Source organism: Solanum tuberosum, unplaced genomic scaffold (assembly GCF_000226075.1).
Source record: "Solanum tuberosum cultivar DM 1-3 516 R44 unplaced genomic scaffold, SolTub_3.0 scf00434, whole genome shotgun sequence".
In the NCBI taxonomy this organism is placed as follows: domain Eukaryota; kingdom Viridiplantae; phylum Streptophyta; class Magnoliopsida; order Solanales; family Solanaceae; genus Solanum; species Solanum tuberosum.
The window spans coordinates 263766-287864 of NW_006239359.1; the positions used below are offsets into that span (position 1 = coordinate 263766).

General features: G+C 31.0%; 3 protein-coding genes and 1 pseudogene across 4 annotated transcripts; 3 read left to right on the forward strand and 1 right to left on the reverse strand.

Annotated features, from left to right (window-relative positions):
• Positions 1 to 1212: 1212 nt before the first annotated feature.
• Positions 1213 to 5089, forward strand: LOC102584812 (tubby-like F-box protein 5). 2 transcript variants are annotated; one of them, XM_015303447.1, is made up of 6 exons: positions 1222 to 1569; positions 2166 to 2305; positions 2779 to 3158; positions 3264 to 3351; positions 4017 to 4146; positions 4273 to 5089. In XM_015303447.1, exons 3-6 carry the CDS (start codon positions 2808 to 2810, stop codon positions 4907 to 4909), a joined length of 1206 nt encoding a protein of 401 aa, XP_015158933.1. In that variant the 5' UTR covers positions 1222 to 1569; positions 2166 to 2305; positions 2779 to 2807; the 3' UTR covers positions 4910 to 5089. The 2 variants fall into 2 exon arrangements, with proteins under 2 accessions (XP_006363440.1, XP_015158933.1); XM_006363378.2 differs by lacking the exon at positions 2166 to 2305 and having other exon boundaries at positions 1213 to 1569.
• Positions 5090 to 6806: 1717 nt separating this feature from the next.
• LOC102585128 (protein CONTINUOUS VASCULAR RING 1-like) lies at positions 6807 to 8556 on the forward strand. Its single transcript, XM_015303440.1, has 4 exons — positions 6807 to 6993; positions 7710 to 7762; positions 8123 to 8232; positions 8522 to 8556. The coding sequence occupies exons 1-4, from the start codon at positions 6847 to 6849 to the stop codon at positions 8554 to 8556; spliced, it is 345 nt and encodes a 114-aa protein (XP_015158926.1). The 5' UTR covers positions 6807 to 6846.
• Positions 8557 to 8624: 68 nt separating this feature from the next.
• LOC107058110 (protein LIKE COV 3-like) lies at positions 8625 to 9826 on the forward strand. The gene is made up of 4 exons (XM_015303441.1): positions 8625 to 8666; positions 8749 to 8920; positions 9017 to 9241; positions 9463 to 9826. The coding sequence occupies exons 1-4, from the start codon at positions 8625 to 8627 to the stop codon at positions 9567 to 9569; spliced, it is 546 nt and encodes a 181-aa protein (XP_015158927.1). The 3' UTR covers positions 9570 to 9826.
• Positions 9827 to 17683: 7857 nt separating this feature from the next.
• LOC102588324 (CENP-B homolog protein 2-like) lies at positions 17684 to 18611 on the reverse strand (annotated as a pseudogene).
• Positions 18612 to 24099: the final 5488 nt, after the last annotated feature.

A 24099-nucleotide genomic window follows, 5' to 3' on the forward strand; every position in this document is an offset into this window, starting at 1 on the left:
CCGAATCGACCGATAAATCGAACCAAAAAAAATGTTACTCTCTCCGTCCCATTTTATGTGGCAACATTTGACCGGGCACGGAGTTTAAGAAATAAATGAAGACTTTGAAATGTTTACCAAATTGCCCTTTAAAAAGTACACTCACTTTTCTCTCTCTTCATAAATGTATTGGAGTGTTATTTTAAGATTAAGTGGGACCAACAAGGGTAAAAGAGGAATTGCACCTTTAAATACTTACCATATAAGGAAAGTGACATTCTTTTTGGGACTGACCAAAAAGGAAATGTTGCCACATAAAATGGGACGGAGGGAGTATTGGTTTATTGTTATTGAGTTATTGGGTTAGCGGTTTTTTAATGGTTTTATAAAAAAAATTTATCAAGTTATTAGTTCGGTATTAATTTTCAATATTGGGTTATTGGGTAAATCGATAACCCATTAAGAATTAAGACTACAGTAATTTACTACTTTTACATATACATACATATTAGTAAATATTAATCTCAATATATTAATAGTTATGTTTTTGTCATTTAGCCATCAATTCATACTTCACTGTGACTTTGAGTTCACAACTTTACATTATACAAATTGTCAAGACCTAAAGTAAGAACCATATTCCTCTTGATTTCTCTTTGTGTTACACATGTATAGTTCTTTTTCATGTTTGTTATTATTATTTCTATTTTGTGAGCTTTTGTAAAGTTAAATTATAGTCTTGTCATGTCAAATTTATTAGGGAAGTAATATATTTGGTTTATAAGCATTTTTTTTTATTGATTAAACCGAAAATTGAATCGTTAAGGACCAAAACCGATAAATTGAAAATCGATAAAAATTATCTTATTGGTTTGTTATTGGTTTAGCGTATTTAAAAATCAAAAACCGATAATACATAAAACTAAACCAAACCGACCGATGCACACCCCTATGCCATCACAACCACTGTAATAGCTTGTAAACCACACATGAGATGTAGACCACACTAGGCAATGCCAATCCCTATGAGACAGATTCGACTCAAGGGGATGATCTCGGGTCATCCGTGTGGATAACTACCCTTCAAACCAACTGAGTCATCTCGAAGGACTTAAAAATATTTTTAAATCATGTGAAATTGAATAAAAATACTCTCTATTTTGAGTGCATCAACATCCACATTAAATTTTCCTAAATATTGTAATAAATTAAATTAAAGAAAATAATAGTGAGGGAGTTCCTACTCCCAAGGTCCAAAATCTAGTAAGCTTCGCGTAAACGTGAAGGGAAAAAACATTTGGTGGAAATACAACTAATTAAAAAAATAAAAATTGGTTGAAGGAACTTGCAATACATAAACATTGAAAATTCTCTCTTCAACTTGGTGGCGGCGGCGGCGAAGGATACGGCGGAGTTGGTGGTGCTACTGGTGGTTGCCGGTTACGTAGCAACTCTTTATTAAGGGAAAAAATCTAATGTTTACCCACCAGATTTTCGCCGGAGAAGATGGCCGGAGTAGCCGTGTTGATCTGATCTGATTCTACCGATTTTTTGACGCAAATATTGTATTTGTTCATACCCAATTTTCAGGTTTATTTCTTCTCTTTCATCTATTTTAGACCCATTTTTTGGTTTTTATTTTTTGGGTTTTTCCTGTTTTCTCTATGATTTTTTTCCCTTCAGATTTGGAAGTTCCCATTTCTAGCAAATATTAATGTTTAGCTTTGTTTTCTTCACACCCACCCTTAATTTATTCTAATTTTGAACCAATCTATTTTGGGGTTTTCTTGTTTTCCAGATTTAGAAGTTCTTATTTTTTTTTCCGTCTATTTTCTTTTCATGTCAAAAATCCGAGCTCTATCTTTCTATTCCTTTTTTTGGTCTTAATTTACCTTTTTCTGAAACGGGTATGTTAATTGCGGGTGTATTTTTGTTGCTCAATTTTGGAGCTGACAATTGATTTCTAATAAAGTTATGTTTTTTAAAAATAAAGTCTTGAGCTGTGCTAGAAATTGTGCAAATATCAATAGGTCTTTATGAAGGTGGGTATTCTAAGTTGTGGATGTATTATTGTTGCTTAAATGGGAATAGTGGATTCCTAATAAAGTTTTCATTTTGCAAATATCTATGTTTAGTTTCATCTTTAATGTAATGATTTGGACTCAAATAGCGCGAAATGGTTGCAGAGGATTCATATAGCCGGCCTTGACTTTGTTTGGAATTAAGGCGTAATGGATGATGGAGTGACACAATATAACACATCTCTAGCTTACGAGGGCATGACTCTAAATAGGAAGATTTGGAGGTTGAGTATTAGGATAGGAAGGTAATAGGTAGCCGAGCATTGTAGTATTAGTTAGTATATGTGTACTATCTTATTCTCCTAATCTTCACTAACATCTGTTGTTTTGTTTGTTCTGTTTATCTTGCTATTTTGCTGCCGATTTATTTTTCTTTCTGTCATGCTTTGATTACAATATTTTGAGCCGAGGTCTATCGGAAACAACCTCTCTACCCCACAGAGATAGGGGTAAGGTTTGTGTATATTCTAGCCTCCCTAGACCTACTTTGTGGGATTACACTGGATATGTTGTTGTTTGCTATTGATGATTGATTGACACAGACTAAACTATGTAGTGTTAGATCTGCTTGTTAAAAACAGTGTATGTAGTCACAAAAAATGGAAAATTCTTGAAAGTTCTTTTTCATAGACAGAAATTTGATCTTTGAACTATGGCTCTTCGTATTTACTTTCAAATGTTTTTTAATTCTTCTAAATTCCTTGCCATCTCATTGTAGGAAAGGTCTTGTTGATGTGATCAATAGAGATGTCATTCAAGAGCATTGTCCGAGAGCTGAAGGAAATGAAAAATGGGATAGGGAGTATATCAAGGAGAAGAGAAGTAGAAGGAAGGCATTGGCGAAACAGAACTCGGTCACATATAGCTCCTGATGTGGTTCCTTTTGATCCCAATCAACAAGGGCAATGGGCAAATATACCACCAGAACTGCTTTTGGATATTGTCCACAGGGTTGAAGAGAGTGAGACATCATTTCCTGCTCGGACAGCAGTAGTCTATTGTGCATCTGTTTGCAAGTCGTGGAGGGAAGTTACGAAAGAGATTGTCAAGACTCCTGAAGAATGTGGTAGGCTTACATTCCCCATTTCACTAAAGCAGGTATTCTCCTTTCTATCTGTTCGATTATTATCTTATACTTCGTTATCACCAATAAAGAAGAAAAAACTGAGAGACAATTGTTTTTCCCTTTGTGCTTTGGACCAGCCAGGTCCCCGTGAATCCCCAATTCATTGCTTTATCAAACGGGACATAGCTAATTCAGTTTTTCGCCTCTACTTTGGTTTGACTCCATGTAAGTCGCACTTTGCTGCTGACCTTGCACTTTTTCTTCTCGATACTTGAATTGGTTCATATAAAATTGTTGGGCACCTTGGAATCAGCTTTAAGATGTATATTACATATTTGATCATGAGTGAAGTTCATTCTCTAAATTTATACGGTTGCTCTTTTCATCTTTTGACCCTTTAATTATAGAATGGAGATGATTTTACACATTGTGTTTCGTTTGGTATCAACTTCAATATCTACCTTGTTTATTTGGTCGGATGCCGCACCCGTGTCGAATTCTCCTAAAATACACTACTTTTGGAGATGTCACCTGCTGACATTTTAGAGTCAGAGCAACATAACTTCAAGTTATATATACTGGACCACACCGGAACTGCAAAACTTTGTATTGCTTCTTAGTGTTGTGGTTTAGAAGGGGAGTCTTGGCGTAACTGGTAAAGTTTCTTCCATGTGATCAGGAGGTCACTAGTTCGAGCTGTCGAAACAGTCTCTTGCAAAAACGCAGGGTAAGACTGCGTATAATAGACCCTTGTGGTCCGGCCCTTCACCGGACCTCGCACATAGCGATAGCTTAGTGCACTGGGCTGCCCCTTTTTTTAAGGTGTTGTAGTTTAATCTTTTGGCAATGAAAACTGAAAAGTACAAATCTGATTTTCTACCTCATGACAGCTGAGGATGTGAGTGATAAACTATTGCTGGCTGCCAAAAGGATCAGAAGGGCAACAAGCACAGACTTCGTAATTTCATTGGTTTCAGATGATTTTTCTCGAGCTAGCAGTACATATGTCGGCAAACTGAGGTAAGTTCCTGCGAACTACTTATTTTTCTATAGCTAAACCATCATCAATGTCCTTCGTGATGTCAAAAAATGGAAAGGTTCTATTACCTTACATTCTGTTTCAATAACTTTATAAACTTTGATCAGATCCAACTTTCTTGGAACCAAGTTCACCATATATGATAGCCAACCTCCAAGTGATGTAGCGATTCAACATCGTGGTAGACTTAGTCGACGATTCAGTGCTAAGCAAGTATCCCCAACAGTATCTGCATGCAACTACAGTATAGCCACCGTTTCCTATGAACTCAATGTTCTCCGTACAAGGGGACCTAGGAGAATGCATTGTGCCATGCATTCCATCCCTTTCTCCTCTATCCAAGAGGGAGGCAGTGCTCCAACGCCTACATCATTCCCACAATCTTTTGATGAGAGGCCTTCAAAAGCAAAAGTGCCAGCTGTAAATATCAGCTCATCGGTGTCAGTGCCTTCTCGAGAGCCACTTGTGCTTAAAAACAAGGCCCCTCGATGGCATGAACAATTGCAGTGCTGGTGCCTAAATTTCAAAGGCCGCGTTACAGTGGCATCCGTGAAAAACTTTCAGCTAGCGGCAGCAGTTGATCCATCTCACAATATACCCGCTGCAGTACAAGAAACAACAATTTTGCAATTTGGGAAAATTGGAAAAGATATCTTCACCATGGATTACTGCTACCCGCTCTCTGCCTTTCAAGCTTTTGCAATATGCTTGAGCAGCTTTGACACAAAACCAGCGTGTGAATGATTTCGTGCTCAGATTGTAAATCATGATGTTATGAATTAATGTTTAGTCAATCTGAGAAGTTCTAAATGCAAGGCAATATTTATCAATGAGAATATCAGTATGTAACTAATATTAACTGCTGCTAAGATAGAAGCAACTGTTTTGTGAGTTCTATGATTCAATACTAAATATCTATTTAGATGGGAAATGATCTAAATTCAGGTCAAACCACTCAACATCGAGCGGGTTGACCCAGGAAGAGATCCGAATAAACCTTCCAACAAGCAAAATAGAAGTTGACCATAAGGACATAATTTTTTTCTAAATGATAGATACACTATTCTGTTGTATAATTCACCCTAGAGATAGTCAAAAGCTATACGATGATAAATTAAAAATACTGAAAAGAGACAAAGTTAAATAGTGCGGCAATACATATAAACGGTAAGAATTTTTTCAATATGACTTCTCCAGTAGAAAAATATCAGATACATAAAACTCTCTTAATATATAGATTTAAACAAAATAACAACTCCACCCCCCAAAAAACTCACTTATTGCGTGAAAATTTCATACTATTTCACTACTAGACTGTAAGTCTTGATGATTATTGAGCGTCTCAGTTAAATCATCGATCCGAGCATATGGCAATGGCGATTCGCGAATACTCGAACGACACATGGGACATGTATTATTTTCTTGTAACCAAGGCCTAACACAAGCATAATGAAACCTATGGCAACAAACAGGAAGAATCAAAACCATCTCCCCATGTTTAATTTCTTCTATACAAATAGAACAATCACTATTTTTTCCTTTAATTGCTGGAGTCGTTATTCCTTCCTCTGAAATATCGATCACTACTTCAATAATTGTTTCTCCTTTTGTTGTCACTACTTCTGGCACAAATTCCTCAACATTATGCAAACGTTGTTGTTGTGTTACTCTATAACACAACAACATTTTCGTCCATTTGTAGAAAAATATCAAAAGAAAAAATATGAGTATTGCAATCAGTACGTAATTATTAGTAGTCTTTGAGGAAAACAACATATTTTTTTTGTGTGTGTTGGTGAAGACTTGAAGGTTATAGATCAATGAGTTTATTAAAATCACATGTTTAGATGTATTTATAATAATATAAGTTGTTGATTTAAAATCCATATAGGAATCGAAGTGATTAAATATGGAAACCTTATAGGAGTATAATTAACCTATTATGGAAATAATCCATGTCCTAATTAATTAAATCCTAAATCATTTCGGAATAAACTACCTATTATTTTCTTTTGATTTAAGTAAATTACTAAATTAGGTATACGTGAAGAATCCAAAAATTTGATCAAGACCGCCATTATTACCAATCACCGGATTTTTTTAATTACTAAATATTAATCCCTTCATTCCAAAATAAGTAAATTTTTAGGAGTGTGACGTACTTTTTGAGATCATTAGTTAATGATATTAATTACTAAAAGATAATTTATCAACATTACCCTTTTTTTTTTTTTTTTCCAAACTTCTATTAAAACTAGACATCATTTCCATTAAAAGAGAAGGACAATTTTGGAAAAAAATTAATTAACATATTTTTGGACTTCAAAATTTTCATTTATTTTGGAACATAAAAAAAGTTGGGAAAAATATTTTTCTAGTCCCTTTTTTACACGTAAAAAATCTAAAAGTATCATTACATATATTCAAATGGTGTGTTGATAAAAAATCTCATTTCTTCGCAAAAAAAGAAAGAAGTCAAAAATTCATTTATTTTTCACATCACATTAAAGTTGAAAATTTTCCAATTTCCCATATGGGATGGAGTATAAGACAATTAGTACTATTTATTTTCTTTATTTTTTCATTAGGAGGAAATATTCAATAACTGCATTTTGCTTATGATCAGCATTTGTATTACCAGTCCTAATTAATTAATTACTATTCATTAGAGGTGATCAGAGATGGGAAGATCAGATAAGGATAGAGATCTGGAACGTCTGATGCCGGTGGGAACCTTAGCCGTTGATGTAACAAAAATCAACGGCTCCAAATCTTCAGATCAATCTCCCTCGCCTTCTTCGCCTTCCTCTCATCACTCCGCCAAAGAGGTCTTTTCTCTCTATCTCTTTATGTATCGTACACGGATTTAGAATTAAAATTTTATGGATTCAAATATATTACTTATTGCAATTTTAATAAGTTTTTACACAAATTTAAATTTTGCATCAAAAATACTGAGTTCAAATAAGGTTGATATGCAACTCTACAATCTACATCCACCCTATCTATCGCATTATACATGTGGCATGTGGGAAGCTTAGGTTGCATGAGAAATTATAAGGTTAAAAGGCGAATTCAATATTTAAATATTAGGGGAAAAAATTGGTTCAATTTTGTGCTCTTTAGCACTAAATTGATTGTATAATTTAGATTATGGGTTTAGAATTTAACATGAATTTTAGTAGTAATTTTTCACATATAGACTTATATTACAAGACCAAAAAACTATTTATACTTTACCTAACATGTTAAAATATTGAATTCAGTTCAACCTGTAGTTAAAGCTACCACTATAGAGCTTGAAATTTGGGACGAAGAAAAAAAAAAGGAGCACTTGAATTAACATATCATGATAAATAGGATTTAACTTATAGACCGTCGTAGTTTAACATGTTATAATTTTCTCGTTTTAGAGGTTACTAATTTCACTTTATTTTTTGAATGATTATTTGTAGTTATTTTTTAAGTGACTTGATAATATAAAGCATTGATCTTTAGTTAAAGTGAGTTCAGCTAATTTTTTGTTTAGTTTTCACCCTTGTAGGCATTTGGCAAACATATTCATAGCTGGCTTTCAAAAAAATTTGTGAGCGGATGGTTAGTTTCCTTCTTATCTAAATTCTTTTTTATTTTATAATTTGTTGTATTAAACTGTGTTCAAGTAAATAAGACAATATAAGTAAACTGAAAAACAGAAATAAAAACTTTTATTAAGAAAAGTATTTATGACCACAGAATTCATAATGTGTTGTTAAGAAATTTAATTCCCTTGAGGTGATGGATTACTTTCTCTCGAGTCTCGAGATAAAACAGATATACCAATTGCAGAAGTAGCAGTACCTCAAATATCCTATGCCAAACGTCATATTTATGAGATGATTAACTCTATCTTATGGTTTTACTCAAAGAGAAAGAAAACATCTTTGTTATTGATGTGATTCTCACAATGTTTTGCAGTGTCATATTATTTCCCATAGCCATAACTTTCTACCTTACTTGGAAACTCATTAATTTTGTGGATGGCTTCTTTTCTCCAATCTATAATCATCTTGGGATCGATGTATTCGGTCAGTATATTAATTTCCTCTTTTTTTTATACTTCACTTCATTCTAATTTATGTTATGTAGTTTGATTTAGCATGAACTTTAATAAAAATTATGAAGACCTTTTGAAATGTGTAGTCTTAGTTAATATTGTCATAACATTTGTGTGGCTATAAAAACTTCACAACAAGTATAAAATGAGGATTTAAATTTGAATTTCTTTGGAATAACTGATAAGAAAATAACGACACATACCACCCAAACTTGTGATCTAGTGGTCAATGTAGTGAGTTGAAAACCATGAGGTCTCAGGTTCAGTTCCTCGTAGAGGTAACAACACTAGGTGATTTCTTCCCATCTGTCCTAGCACAAAATTATTGGGTATCTAGTGTTGGTGAAAAATGATAGATATGTCATGGAATTAGTTGAGGAGCTACCTGATGCCTATTGGTGGGAGGTGAGATGACAGGTATTTCGTGGAATTGCTTGTTTTTATGAACAATTATTTATGTCACTCATGACTATATCTCTTACAATTCACAGGTCTTGGATTTGTGACATCCTTAATTTTCATATTCTTGGTTGGAGTGTCCATGTCCTCATGGTTAGGTGCATCTCTTCTTAGCTTAGGAGAATGGATCATCAAAAAAATGCCCCTCATGAGTTATATCTATACTGCCTCCAAACAAATTAGTAGTGCAATTTCACCAGGTAACAAATTACACCTTTTCTATATTTCAAAATTGATTCTCATCATTACTAACACAGTCTTGATCTCCTATCGAGCTACGTTATTATTATTTTCAGATGAGGATTCACATGCCTTTAAAGAAGTGGCAATTATAAGGCATCCGCGCCTTGGTGAATACGCGTTTGGTTTCATTACTTCAACCATTATTCTTCGTAAAAGCACAGGTGCGGAGGAACTCTGTTGTGTTTATGTGCCTACTAATCACCTTTACCTTGGAGATGTATTCCTTATCAATTCTAAGGACATTATGAGGCCCAATCTCTCTGTTAGAGAAGGAATAGGTAAGAGTTTAAACTTCAACTTCCATAGGTATTTACGCTTTCTTTGGTACGATAGAAGTCTTTTTTCATGGCATACCTTTTTGAAAGAAGAAACAACATATGTTCAATATTAATAAATAATATAGAAAATGACTTCAGTCGTACCAAAACAATTATGACTTTCTCTTCTCCCGAGGATGATATAGTTATAAAGTGTCTGATTTTTCGTCTAAATGTTGCAGAAATTGTCATCTCAGGAGGCATGTCTGTACCCCAAATATTGACTATAGTAGATAAGCAATCTATTCTATCTCCAAGAGTTGGAAAATTTGATGTTCCTCAGGTTTAATGATCATAATGTTTGATCTTCATTATTCATTTCAAATATTGGAATTGGGGAAAATGCACTTTACTGTTAATATTAGGGGAAGACAGAATTTGAAGTTTGTGACTTCGTATTTTTATTTCATTTACGTCATTGGGCTCTAAATCAATAATTTGTACATATTAGCTCAATGGATTACGTAAGGCAATACAAGGTTTGAATCAAAGTTACTGTGTTCGCGGATCTGCTACCGAGTGGATAATTCTTGTAGCTCTGCTTTCCTTGACACCCTTGTGAACAATGGTAAATGTGGGAGAAAAATTATTTTGTAATACTAACTAGCCTTAGCCTATGAATGAGTTAGAAATATAACAACTGGTTAGGATTTTAGTTTGCTAAATCTTGTCCCTTTCTTCAAATTAATATATAATTCCTTTAATAATATTTAACGGTACTGAGTCTGTGACGGACGTAAACATAGTGTATTGAACAATGATGAATCATATTGTCGATTTTAATTTATACTTGGATTGACGAAAGTCTGGAAATCAAATGAATGACCTTGACTCTAATACCACTTGTTAAAATCAAACGATTATCATAATGCCAAAAACATAATTAATGGCAAGGATACGCCAATTTTCTTAACCAAACCCATCGAACAAACATGTTCTATTCATGACTTTGACTCGACCAATCCTATCTCATCGCGATTGAAATAGTAGAACGTCGTATGAAAGCTAATAATTACGAATTATGATAATGATATATAAATCAAACGAAAAAGAAAATGAAGGGGTCAGTCATTTCACATACGTTTTTCTGACCCCAAAAAGTTATAAACTTTTTTGGACCATGCTATTATATGCTTTAATTATACGCTCCTATCTCGAGTGCTACAAGAGCTATATCCTTGGAATATTTGAAATTTGGAAGCTAAGGGATATATATAAATCTTCAAACTTGAAATCATATCTCCCAAGTTGATTAAGATTTGACATGGAAAGGCCCCTTTTGGGCCAAAATTTTCCACTATTTTTTACTTTGTATTTTCTTGACATTTCTTTTGATACTTCCCCATAGGATCCATATGATCATTGGATGGCATAAATCTTTATCCAAAATTAAGGATGTGATATTTCCTCCCAAGTTGATCAATATGCTTGTTTTTTCTTTTCTCTTCATATTACTATATAATGAGTGTACACTATCTAATTAATCTTTAAACATCGTCAATAATTTTGTCTTCTCCATATTACTATAGTGAATATACGATACAATATCTAAGTCATTTTTAAATATCATCGTATAATTATGTCTTCTCCATATATATTATTACTACAGTGTAATATACAATATCTTATTGTGGAATCGGCAATCAAGATCTAATTGACTTCTCCCCCACCCCACCCACACACAAATTATATTCTCACAAATTGCTGGAACACGGTTTGTGTGTGGACGAAATGTGTAAATACAGAATATTGTGCTGATTGTTGAGGACAAAAAATAATTATATTGAGCTAGTAATTAGATTTGTCACACCACCAATTTAAGTTCTTCAACTTTATAATCTATGTGAAAACAAAATAAAATTGTGGCGATTAGAGTTTAAGTTATATATATCATCAACAAGAATAAATATAATTTTTTGGTTTAGATTTATTTGAATTCATAATTTTTTATATGAAATTTATATATAAGTAAATATTTTAAGAAATATTATCTATTTAGCTTTGAACTCATAATTTTAATATTAGAGCGAATTCAATACTGAAAATCTTAAAAGTTGAACTCATTCTGCTTAGATCATTAGTATGATTTTTCTTACACCATATATCAAGGCATCTTGTACTTGTCATTGTAGGTAAGTTGTCTATTTGCAAGATTATAAATCTATTGTTTTAAAAAGACTGGCGTGTAAATATCTTTTAAATAATTTGATAATATTTTTATTATTATATACTGATAAGTGATAACATATACTATAATTTAAGTTCAACCACACTTTTATTGGCATCTAATATGATGAAAAGATTTCATTTCACATCATTGAATAATTTTTTTCCAATGAAAACGTATAATAATATTGCATCATTTGCATGCCTGAATATTTTTCGATGTTACTTCATTGGTTTTGCCTCTCTTTTTATGGGCCTTTTATTTAGTTCTTAAATTAGAAATTGAGTGAATATAGTGCTACCAACACTACTGTCTAGTTTTAGGTAGTTTCAACCTAAGTTTTTTCCTGTTTTGACTCTTTATTTTTGGTGGCGCATTTGTGTTGATAGATGATGAATGTGGCTGTGGTATGAGATTCGAATAGAACTTGGTCAATTGAAATTTAAATACTTTGATCATAATCGACAGACATTCGGAAATAATACAATGATTTTTGTAATTTGTTAAATTAGGTCTTAGGCCTAATTAACTCACACCCCAAAAGCTAGCTCAAAGGGATGAGGATTGCTCAAGCTTTATAAGGAGTCCACTCATCTCATTAACCACTGATGTGAGACTTTTGTCATTCTTTAACACCCCACCTCACGCCCAATGCTTAGCATCTGGTGCGTGAACAATTTTGATTTTGGGGGTCCCAAACATCGGGTGAGACGGGCCCTGCCTGATACCATGTTAAATTAGGTCTTAGGCCTAATTAACTCACACCCCAAAAGCTAGCTCAAAGGGATGAGGATTGCTCAAGCTTTATAAGGAGTCCACTCATCTCATTAACCACTGATGTGAGACTTTTGTCATTCTTTAACACCCCACCTCACGCCCAATGCTTAGCATCTGGTGCGTGAACAATTTTGATTTTGGGGGTCCCAAACATCGGGTGAGACGGGCCCTGCCTGATACCATGTTAAATTAGGTCTTAGGCCTAATTAACTCACACCCCAAAAGCTAGCTCAAAGGGATGAGGATTGCTCAAGCCTTATAAGGAGTCCACCTATCTCATTAACCACCGATGTGAGACTTTTGTCATTCTTTAACATAATTAATAATAAAAGTTAAGGTCAAATTCCTCATGATATTTTATCCTTACAAATTTGAAGATTTAATTTGAGGATCACCCCAAAGTAGGTTCATCTAAAGGAAAACTAAATGCTATCTCGATTTGCTCAGATAAAAAGAAGATAATTAGGATTGGACTTTTTATCCTAAGTTTCCTTAGAAAAAGTATTAGTACAAGCTTTATTCAAAATACAAGGGGCTAGCTCTATAGATAAGATCGAATATAGAGTATGTTATCTTGTGTATTGTCAAGGTAGCCTTATAAGGCAATATATAACAAAGTTCATATGATACGTGTGTTTTTAAATTCGATGATGTAGCTCAAAAATAAGTATGTGAGGTCTATTAAGCCAAAACAGATAATACGTACGTATTATAATGAACTTGGATCATGATCATACAAAGTATAAACCAAATAAGACAAGTAGGTCTTATTTATTTGAGCAACTTTCACATATAGCAATCATAAAAATTATATTTGTATGTTATAGCTATAGTTTGCATAATTGCACTCCATAGCAAATTTTATGTTTGCTATGGAGTTTTTGATTTGTATAATTTGCTACAAACATCCAATTTTATACAAATTGTTCAATTTTGTATAAATTCATTTCTACATTGTAATTTGTATAATAAGATATGTATTTGTATAATTATAAGTGTATAAGATGAAATTATATGTATTTGATTTGTATTTGTATATACACTTTTCTCTTGCTTTATACAAACAAAAATGCATTTTATACATTTTATATCGAAATGTATAAAATCGCTAATTGTATACTGAAAATGACTAATTGTATATCGAATTAGATGGCAAAAGAAGGGGATGTTTGCTGCGAATTATAATTAAAATAAACTATGGTTATAGCATTTAATTTGAATTAATAGTTTGCTATTTCATACAATTTTCCCTATTTAGTTTGATATATTAGATGTAATAATCATGATATAAATATGGTCTATCTAGTTTTAAATTTTTATTATTTTGAATAATGCATAGCTAATTCTAGTATAATTAATTTAGTATGTAATTGATGTGTTATTTTATACCTAATATAACATGAAATAACAACACATTAATACAAGAATTAAATACCAAAAAACAAAACAATTTATTATATTTTCCCCAAATTCATCATCACCCCCCTTTTAATTATATTAATATTGAAATTAATGTGAATATAGAATATGCTGATTGTGATAGTAGGAAGCAAAAAAGTTTCAAGCCGTAATTAGATATTTTAGACCCACCACTAACATCTTTTGTCGAAGTACTTAATTAAGACACTCGAAGTGACAAGCAAAACAAAAATGTACGACGATTAGTAGGAAACTAAACTTTATGTGAAGAATAATGATTATTATATCTCCATTTTCCTTTTTAATTCGAAACAAAAAGAATAAAGCTTCAGATATTCTTGTGTGAAGTCAGAATTTTCATTAAGAATTTAAAAAATCTGAAGAAAATATACTAAGAAGTCAAAATGATTCAACGTCAATAAATTAAAAAAATAATTTTAGTCTTATACATATACATAACTACAATTTTTCATATCGAACAACATCAGATAAATCCCCTCGCACACACTCAGCTACACCTCTACCGATATCTGTCCACTTTTTTTTATGGAATCTAGCATCCATGATGTCAATATTTCAATTAACATCATTGAATTCATTGAATCAATCCACGATCGTAAAAACATTAAATTGCTTTCGACTAATGCATGCTTAATTATTTTTAATGTCATTTCATTGCTTTTGCCTTTAATTTTCTTTATTCCTTAATTTGAGTTTGAGTCAATAATTATATTCTCAGATTACTGCTACTTTAGGTTAATTGTCTTCTTTATCGAAAGAATCTAATTCTACTAATGGAAACACCCCTAATATATAGAGTTTTAGTGAGAACAATTTTAATCATATTTTATGACTCTATTAGAAAGTAAAACAAGAAATTGTTTCCACAGCAAATTAATAAAAAAAGATTGTATTGTAAAAATATAAATTTTTTTCATTTATTTTTTATCGAATAAGCTCACTAAAAAACATTTGCGGAAAACAAATTCTCTCTTAAATATTGAAAAGCTTTCTTGTTTTTCATGCGAAAATATTAAGTACTTCCTCTGTTCCTATTTATATGTCATCAATTGAGATTTCACGTCACTTAAGAAACTAGGTAAGTTTACTATTGTACTCTTATTTAGTGTTCTCTTGAAGTCAAGTTTTCAATAAATGATATAAATTAATTTATTTTGATTAATTAAATTAACTAAACATAAATTGATCATTTAGTTTACTATGTTGGTCAAATTCATACTTTCAAGGTTAATAATTTTTAAGGGTAAAATATGAAGAATAATATTATTTATGTATTAATTTTGTGAAATGACAAGTATTAATGACCATCTATTTTTAATAAAGACGGTATATATTTGGAACGGAGGGGTAATATTTTTTCAATAAATTTCTTCATGAAATGCATAAACCTTCTAAAATTATCATTAATTAATACCCAATATTCTTCCTTTGTCATGATTCTCTTTTAACTTGCATTAGTGTGCAGCGCATGTTGCCTTTTTTACTTTAATCACTTCCAAGCCAATCAATTAAACTTTAGAACCCATAAATCAAAGACGGCATGATTATTATAACATCGCTTAATTAAATCATTACTGTGGCCTCAATTATTTATTATTGATATATATATATATATATATATATATACACACACGTTCATTGCTTCATTCTGTTCATCTTTATTATTTACGGCTTCTAGAAGGCATACAAAATTAAGATGGTTAATTATTATAAAATTTCTACGGCTTAAGTTAAATCTTCATATTGATTAATCATTTACTTTATACTAATTGTTTAATTTGTCTATTATATGAGCTTCATGTCTGCTCATTAGATTTCGAAAAGTCTTGGGTCATTTATTTTTGGGTGGTATTAATTTTTGTTCAATGTATTTTAAATAAATAAATAAATAATTAAAAATATCTCTGGTATTTTAAAAACCAAATAATTTTATTCGGCAAATTTTTATATTTGTGTTTTATAATGTACAACAGGTTATGTCTTATAATACATAGTGAGTTATGCCTTGACTTATTGATTCCTACAAAACTCATTTAATTTCAAAAGATAAAAGACATAAAGTCACCGCTGAAGTTGTCCCATATTTTCATAAAAATACTTTAACTTTGGAAGTGTCTCGTCACTCCACAAAACTTTTTAATATCTTTGTAAATGAGTCATTTTGACCCATTCTCTCCCCTGGGTTGTGACCACGCACATGAGGCGCGTGATGCAGTGTTTTCACTGTCATTAACTAGTTTAAAAGTATCATGTGTCGCTTTATTTCTTTATTATTAATTATTTAATTAATTTACATCATCTTCCCCCAATTTAAACTCAAAATAGTCATTGGTAGCCTCTCTTCATTATTTCATCTTCTTTTTTTCTAAAATAAAATCAACGTTGGTACTCTCTTTTTGACGAATACATCATCTTCCCCAAACGCAATAAGATAGGATTTCGTTTTCTCTTTTAATTTTCAGTAGAAAGGTTTTTTTTTGTGTGTATCACTAAAAGCATCATATTCGATTTCATTACCAAAAACAATGAAGGATAAAAGTCTAAGAGTCTTCTCAAACAATGCTAAACTGAAAATACACCACTCAGGAGGACAATGTAACTAAGAAAAATGTCAAGATTAAGACGATTTATCGATCTTCAACAAAATTGTACTTCAAAATAACTATATCCCAATTCAATTCTTGATTGGAGTAATAATGGCGAGTTGAGGTCCAAGCTTCTCCTCAGCAGCTTTCTCAGCCTTAACTCTAAGTTTTGCCAACTGCTTTCTCCTCTCGTATGCTACCTGTGCTCTTCCTTCCTCTTGTTCTCGAGTTCCTTGACAGAGAGACAAGAAAATGTGAAGAATTTGGAAAGTTGAGAAATAGTAAAGAATCTGGTCGGGCTGAACGGGTTGAAAAGAGTGAGCATCACGCGCAACAATCCAGACGAGGTAATGAGTCAAAATGGCCCATTTACAAAGATATCAAAAAGTTTTGTGGGGTGATAGGACACTTCCAAAGTTAAGGTGTCTTTATAAAAATATGGGACAACTTCAGTTGTGACTTTATGTCTTTTCTCAATTTCAAAATCCACAAGTTATATCTTAATATTCATAACTTAATTCCTACAAAATTTATAATGTGGAAAATTAATGTTTAATTTCAGAATCCATAAATTATCAAGAAGCATAACTTAATTCCTACAAAAAAAAAATAAAAAAAAAAAAATCAAGCAAATTAGGTAACTGAAATAGTACACAACTAAGACAAACTATTTTGGCGTCAAGGCACACTTTTGATAGCACTTAACTTCATTTTGCTTCATTTTTTAATTCGATTTGTGTGATTTTCCGTCTAACACATTAAAATTTTAAAAAATCATTAGAAGACATTATTATCGTTTAAAAGCATCAAATGTACCATTTAATGTCGGCACATCACTAATCTACTTGTCAATATAGTAAAACCTCTATAAATTAATAATCTCTCTAAAATAATATTTTCCTCCGATTCCGACTTGCCAATGGAAAAAATCACCAATTTCGATAAGATAATAAGATAATATATTTCCAGAAGGCCCCTATATAAATATATGGTCCCACTAATATCATAAATTAATAATTCTTTAAAAGTACAAATATATCTAAGATAATTTAGTAAAATATGATTCTATAATTCTATTGTGTTCTGTTTTTCTTAAAATTTAAATCTAGTTGAAGCTCATCTCTAACATTTCTTATTGCGTCCAAGAGCTCCGGTGTTGTCTTTTCGAACTGCACCATAAAATTGTGAAGAGTTCTAGATGTGATAAGTGTTTTCTTACGCATAACTGATTCCAAAGGTATAGTATCATCTTCAACTTCATCATCAACGTTGCTTTTTCCGATCGTATCCACAATTTCTTCTAAGTTCTGGACCTCTGAACATGTATCACTTTCACCCGGATAATCCAACAAGTTATTGACATCCATTTTATTGTGGTAACCGAGGTCATTAATCATGACCTCAAGTTCATGCATGACATTTTCACAAGTGGGTTCATTCAATTTCTCTGAGATTGCAATCCCCCGAACGAATTTTGTAGTGTCGAAAATAATTTGCTATTGTCTCTTGCTGAAGATTTGTTGTCCAAGCAGGGATTGCAAAGTTGATAGCATCCAAAACATTAATCTTTGCTGGATCAGTTTGTCCCACTTCATAGCCTTCTAATACTATGATAAAATCTATTACGATAATACATCTTGAAAGCTCTTATTATCCCAGCATCACAAGGTTGAATTTTGGATGTCATGTTGGGTGGCAATAAAAACAATTCAACATTTTTTAGTCGTTCAATATTTCTATTATTGGGGTGGACAATTATCTACCATAAGCAAAACTCGTCTACCATGCATTTTGTGGTCAAACCAACAAACATATTCATCAAAAAACACATTTGTCATCCATGCTCTTTTGTTTGCACGATAGTGACAATTCAAGTTGTTCATGTTGACATTTTTGAAGCAACGTGGCTTTGCATATTTTTCAATAATCCATAAAGAATTTTTTTTCCAGATCCATCTTCATTGCAACAAATAACAATTGTGAGTCTTTCTTTTCCCTACTTTCTTCCTTCAAGTTGTTTCGTAGCAAGAGAATGACCAGCTTGTAACCTGTAAAATAAACCAATTTCATCCATATTAAAAACATCTTTCATAGGAAATTGATCTATTTTTATTCTTATGGATTCCAATTTCATCTCCATGTCTAGTATATCAACTGAACCACTCTCTCCGAAATGACGAAATGACTTGATACCATGTCTTAGCTTGAATTTTTCAAGCCAACCTTGAGATAATTTGTGTTCAAAATCTTGCTGAGGATATAAAAGTTTCATTGCATCTATTGTCTTCTCCAAAATTAACTCTCTTGTTATATTCACACGGTCTTGATATTGGAGAAACCACTCATAAACAACCTTCTCCATGTCTGTATATTTTGTTGGCTTGTGTTGCTTGATATCCTTTCTTTTTTCTAAGTCAGCTGAAAGATATTTAGCTGATCGTTTGAGTGTGTTTGATTTTGTACTTTGACTAACTTTCAAATGAAAGTTTTCATTAAGCCACGACTGTAGTGGAATGATCTCTTTTGTACTCACATAATGATTTACGCTTTTGATCTGTCATTGTTGATTTTGTGACACCTTTTAAATGAGAAGCCAATTTTAGATATGGTTTAAAGAAATTTCCTATGTTGCTTATATAGTTTTTTTCTCACCTTCATACATCGAATGTTTTAAATAAAAAATACAATGAATAATAATTGATTATTAAGAAACAATGAATATTACGTATAATTTTTACAATGAATGACTGAATTCTTGAATTTCTTTACAATGAATCATTTAACAAAAAAATATATTACAATGAGTCATACACATACACTGTACTTTATGTATGATAAATTTAATATTTATGTGAAATCAATAAATATGATACATCAATTAGTAAGATACAATGATTTTGATGTATCCATTGTACTTTATGTATAATATTTTTTTTATGTGAAATCAATAAATATGATACATAAATTAGTAAGATACAATGATTTTGATATAATCAAAATTAACCTTTATTAAATCGCAAACCATTCTTTAAATTAATAAATATTAATTTATCGATTAAATAATATCTCTATAAAATAATAAAATTTCATGACCCCCGCCTATATTAATTTATAGAGGTTTTACTGTAGTGTGAAAAATATTAACAAAAAAGAAAAATATTATTTAGGTTTCCAAAATTTAGTATTTACTGATATGATTAATTTTAATCTCTATCAGCATTTTCACCATTCCTAATACTCAGATTCTAGTCTACATTTATTTAATGGCAAATAACTCATCCACTCCATCACATCATTAATTATATTTTGATTTGCGCAACAAGCCACTATTATAAATTATAATAATAGTAGTAGGATAATGACAAGTCCTCATACTTCTTTTTTAGTTTGTTCTTCTTTGAGATGACGTAAAGTGGAGTTTTAGAGTAAAATAATTTGAAATATAAAAGGACTAAAAGAGACAAACTTCATAGATTAAATAAATGATAGTTCGGTGACACAAAATATTTTGTGTTCTCATAGGATTCAGAGAGATATCACACCTCAAGGAATATGATAAGATAAATACTTTTTGATTTAATGTATATATTCAGAAAGATATCGCACCTTAAGCGATATAACAAGACAAATACTTTTTGATCTGTTAATTGGTATCACTGTAGCTCCCTTAATTTTAATTGATTATTTGTTTAGTCACAATTACTCCTATATTGAATTTTAAAATAAGATAATTTATTTTCTAATAGGAAAATTTATACATTAATATACCTATCAAAGTTCAATTATCTCAAGTCCAAAAGCATTTTGTTTTTAATTTCATGAAGCAAAATAGTACAAACCATTTTGGAATTAAATGAACTCTTCAAAGACTTCATTAATATTTTAAAATGCAATGTAATAAAGACCTCAAGTAGAAACTTAGATCAACAAACTGACAAAGGTTATTGGTTGTTAACTAACATTTTCAACATTTTTGTTTTTGTTTGAAAGTTCCCTTGTAGGATTATAGAATTATTTTAAAGATTCATGTGGACCAGTACCACGAAGCAACTTGGTCTTTTAATGAAAATAATTGTCACATGATTATAACACTTTGTTCACTATATTTATTGTTGATTTTGGCCAAGTTGAGATGAGAGTCACACTGAACTACTCCAACTATGGATTGTTGTGACATTGAGAGTTGGATAATTTATTTCGAAATCTCAGATCCAGTCTTAAAAATAAAAATAAAAATTATGTTATAAGTGTTACTCTTAAAAATGAGTTATACACAGTGTGCATTTAAATTAATCGAATCTAGTATAAATATCGAATACTGAGAGATAGAAAAAAGGTTGTCAAAAAGAATTGTAGCTTAATGATTAATTCATTGAGTATATTTACTAGCACTACTACTTACATTGTACTGAAATAGTGGCAAAAATATAATCATTTATTGCGCGTTTTGGTAACTACTTAGATAAGTGAAAATTGGTATATACTCCCTCCATTTGATATTAATTGAATTATTGAGACATTTTTCATTTTTCAAATTAACTTAATTGTTCAATTTTCAAGACTACTTTTAGAATGTTTTTCCAATTTTACCCTTCATTAGTTAGTATTGGAATTAGTTATTAATTAATATTTAGTTATTTTAATCATAATTTTGATAATAATTAATAAGGGTAAAAATGAAAAGTTAAGCCTAATTTATATCTTGATCTTCTTTTCTTAAAAGGATGTGAAACACCTCAACAATTCAATTAATATGAAATGGAGGGAGTAGTAGTTATGTAATTATGATAGAGTCCCAATATTTTTAAATCTTTTTTCTTATTAAATATTTTAAATTAAGAGTTTACTTAAAAATCAATATACTTTAATTAACCCCTCATAGTTCTTATATGAAGAATCTCATGCTTGTCTTCATTTCACATTACTTCTAGACTAGAAAACGTGGCATAGCAATGTCCCTTCAAACAAAAAAGTTCAAAAAGAAAATAGATATTTGCTAAGTCAAATTCAAAGCTTACAAATTACAATAAGATCTTTTAAATTTCATAAGCTTAAATTAGAGAGAGAAAATATCAACTTTACAAGTCTATAAACTTTAAATGTCGTCAACTATTTTCGTTGATTCATCCACGGAGGCGGACCACATGTATAGATGGGTGTACAATTATTATTGGGGAGGGTCAAAATTGGATGTCAACAGGGATTAGTATTCAAGGCATTGATTCATCCACTTTCTAGTTCCTTCTATGTGGTTTCCTTAATATTATGTAGGATTTTTCATAGTCTTCACATTTTCAAAATAAAAGTTTTCGAGCGAAGGATTATCATAAACAACTTCTTTACTTTCATAAAATAGGAACAAGATTACGTACACGTCACTCCTTTTAGAATACCCTATATGTAAGATTATATTGGATATGTTATTATTTGAGTCGAGTGTCTATTAGAAAAATTTCTACTTTCACAAGATAAAGGGGACAAGATTACGTACATGCATCACTCTTTTTAGAATATCGCATTTGCGAGATTACATTAGATATGTTATTATTTGAGTTGAGGATCTATTAGAAACAACCTTTTTACTTTCACAAGGTATGAACACGATTACATACACATCACTCTTTTTAAAATATCTCATTTACGAGATTACACTAGATATGCTATTATTTGAGTTGAGTGTCTGTTAGAAACAACCTTTATACTTTTACAAGGTAAGATTTGAGTTGAGTGTCTGTTAGAAACAACCTTTATAATTTTACAACGTAAAAACAAGATTACATACACATCATTCTTTTTACAATAACTCATTTACGAGATTACACAAAATATGTTATTATTTGAGTCGAGATCTATTGAAAACATTCTTTCTACTTTCACAAAGTAGAACAAGATTACACACAACACCCTTTAATTTTTTAAATATCCTCATGAATATATTATTATTATTATTATTATAAGTTTTCGTTAGTGTGTACATCACGATCATTTCTTTTTTTTTTTAAATGAAATTAAGGAGACTAAAACGTTTAATAATCATTTCAATTGACCAATTTATCATGGATATATAGTAAATATTCTTTTTAAAAATAAGAAAAAACTGCTGAGTTGATGATATAGAAATGACAAATTAGCAGCTATATATGGCCAACTATATATTTAACTTAATACTTAAGATTATATTTCATTCTTATGCAGCTTCTTTTAATGTCGACAATTTGTCTCCGTGTATTTTATTAATAAATGTTACGGCTAATTTAATCCATTTATTTTCTATCACAAACCTAGGACAGTTAGGATTAGGCAGAAAATTAAATGACAAACAATATAATATTGAAAATTTTGAATTTATTTACGATAGTATTTTATTTTTTTATGCTTTCTTGTTAGGTACGAAATTTCATTTTATTTTTTTATAATAAAGTTGATGTTTGAATTAATTTGCATGCACTTTAACTATCCATTTCATTAACGATTAGATCATACATGTGTTACCCAATTTCACTATGGAGCTTTAATATATAGTGGCATTATAGTTACGTTGTTCTATGTTTTATTTTTGTTTCGCCGTTCAAGTTAGTTTGCTTGAATATTAATCCGTAATGGGTGATTAAACTAATAAAATTAATTTCAGTATTTAAAAGGTAAAGTGAAAATACATATTAGACTTGATCATAGTTAAGTACAAAATGTACATTCGGACAGAGGCGGACCCACATGTATAGGCGGGTGCACGTGCATCCATTAATTTCGGAAAAAGTCATGTATATATACATATATATCTCAAGAAACTAATAGAAACAGAGAATATAATAAAGAGTGCACCCATAAAAACACATAAAATTGCTTTGGTCTGCTAATAGAAGAAACCTGGGTTCGATCCTGGTCAACATCCTATGTTTTACTTTTTTTATTACAAACTTAAGTGTTTATTTATAACACCGAATTGCTAAATAGGGGAATTTGAACTCATGACCATCCAATAGCTATTAATGACTAATCAAATATGACATTATCCATTAATCGTCATTAAAATTTTTGAAAAATTCGCTAATGTTTAAATTAAGATATTATTGGTGCACTCAAACTCTTTAAATCCTGAATTCGCCTCTGTTCATCCATATTGACGTTAGTAGGAATTGACTCAAAATTTTCATAATTCGTATTCTAAAATTTGGAGTGGATTATCTAGATGCAACTCTAAGTGACGTTATCTCATCAAAATCTTGGTTTTTTGGGCGATCTTCTACTACTCCACTTTGATATAATCCAATATCTCAAATAAACTTTGTTTCGTTTTATTACGTACTTTGTTTCGTATTTGTTATTTAGGATCAAACAACGTATAGAACTAAATAATTTAAAGTGAAGTTGACACACCTTATGCATGTCGCGGTTTAGAAGAAGAAATTATTCATTAGAAGTACTACATGAGACAAGAGTTTGTGTAGCACTATCAAATATACATAATATAAATTATAATCAGGGGCGGACAAGCTTCCGGGTGCACGGGCACCCATTAATCGTATATCAATAAATATATTTGAACGAATGATATAAAATTAAACAGTGAGCACCCAGACAACAATTAGTTGATTGGTGTCGTGGTTGTTTGTGGGTGCTCAAAGTTATATATTACATCTACCGTGTCGAGGTTTGATATCCACTATGAAATTTTTTTAAATTTAAAAGACCAACTCTTCTTGGAGCACACACAATCTTAAAATTCCGAATCCGCCACTGATTATAATAACGATTGTATATTGTTGCATGAAATCATTTATTTTAGGGATAAGGGTCTGAAAAATACCCCAACTTTGGTCGGATTTGCTGTTGCGATACTAAACTTTCAT

Bases quoted from the DNA above. Each gene is read 5' to 3' on its own strand.
- LOC102584812 (XM_006363378.2), top strand. From the start codon at position 2,808: ATGTCATTCAAGAGCATTGTCCGAGAGCTGAAGGAAATGAAAAATGGG. The intron at 3,159-3,263 runs GTATTCTCCTTT...GCTTTGGACCAG, and splicing joins TCCCCATTTCACTAAAGCAG to CCAGGTCCCCGTGAATCCCC. The intron at 3,352-4,016 runs GTAAGTCGCACT...ACCTCATGACAG, and splicing joins CTACTTTGGTTTGACTCCAT to CTGAGGATGTGAGTGATAAA.
- LOC102585128 (XM_015303440.1), top strand. From the start codon at position 6,847: ATGGGAAGATCAGATAAGGATAGAGATCTGGAACGTCTGATGCCGGTG. The intron at 6,994-7,709 runs GTCTTTTCTCTC...TCACCCTTGTAG, and splicing joins CTCATCACTCCGCCAAAGAG to GCATTTGGCAAACATATTCA. The intron at 8,233-8,521 runs GTCAGTATATTA...ATGAGGTCTCAG, and splicing joins TCTTGGGATCGATGTATTCG to GTTCAGTTCCTCGTAGAGGT.
- LOC107058110 (XM_015303441.1), top strand. From the start codon at position 8,625: ATGGAATTAGTTGAGGAGCTACCTGATGCCTATTGGTGGGAG. The intron at 8,667-8,748 runs GTGAGATGACAG...CTCTTACAATTC, and splicing joins CTGATGCCTATTGGTGGGAG to ACAGGTCTTGGATTTGTGAC. The intron at 8,921-9,016 runs GTAACAAATTAC...TATTATTTTCAG, and splicing joins TAGTAGTGCAATTTCACCAG to ATGAGGATTCACATGCCTTT.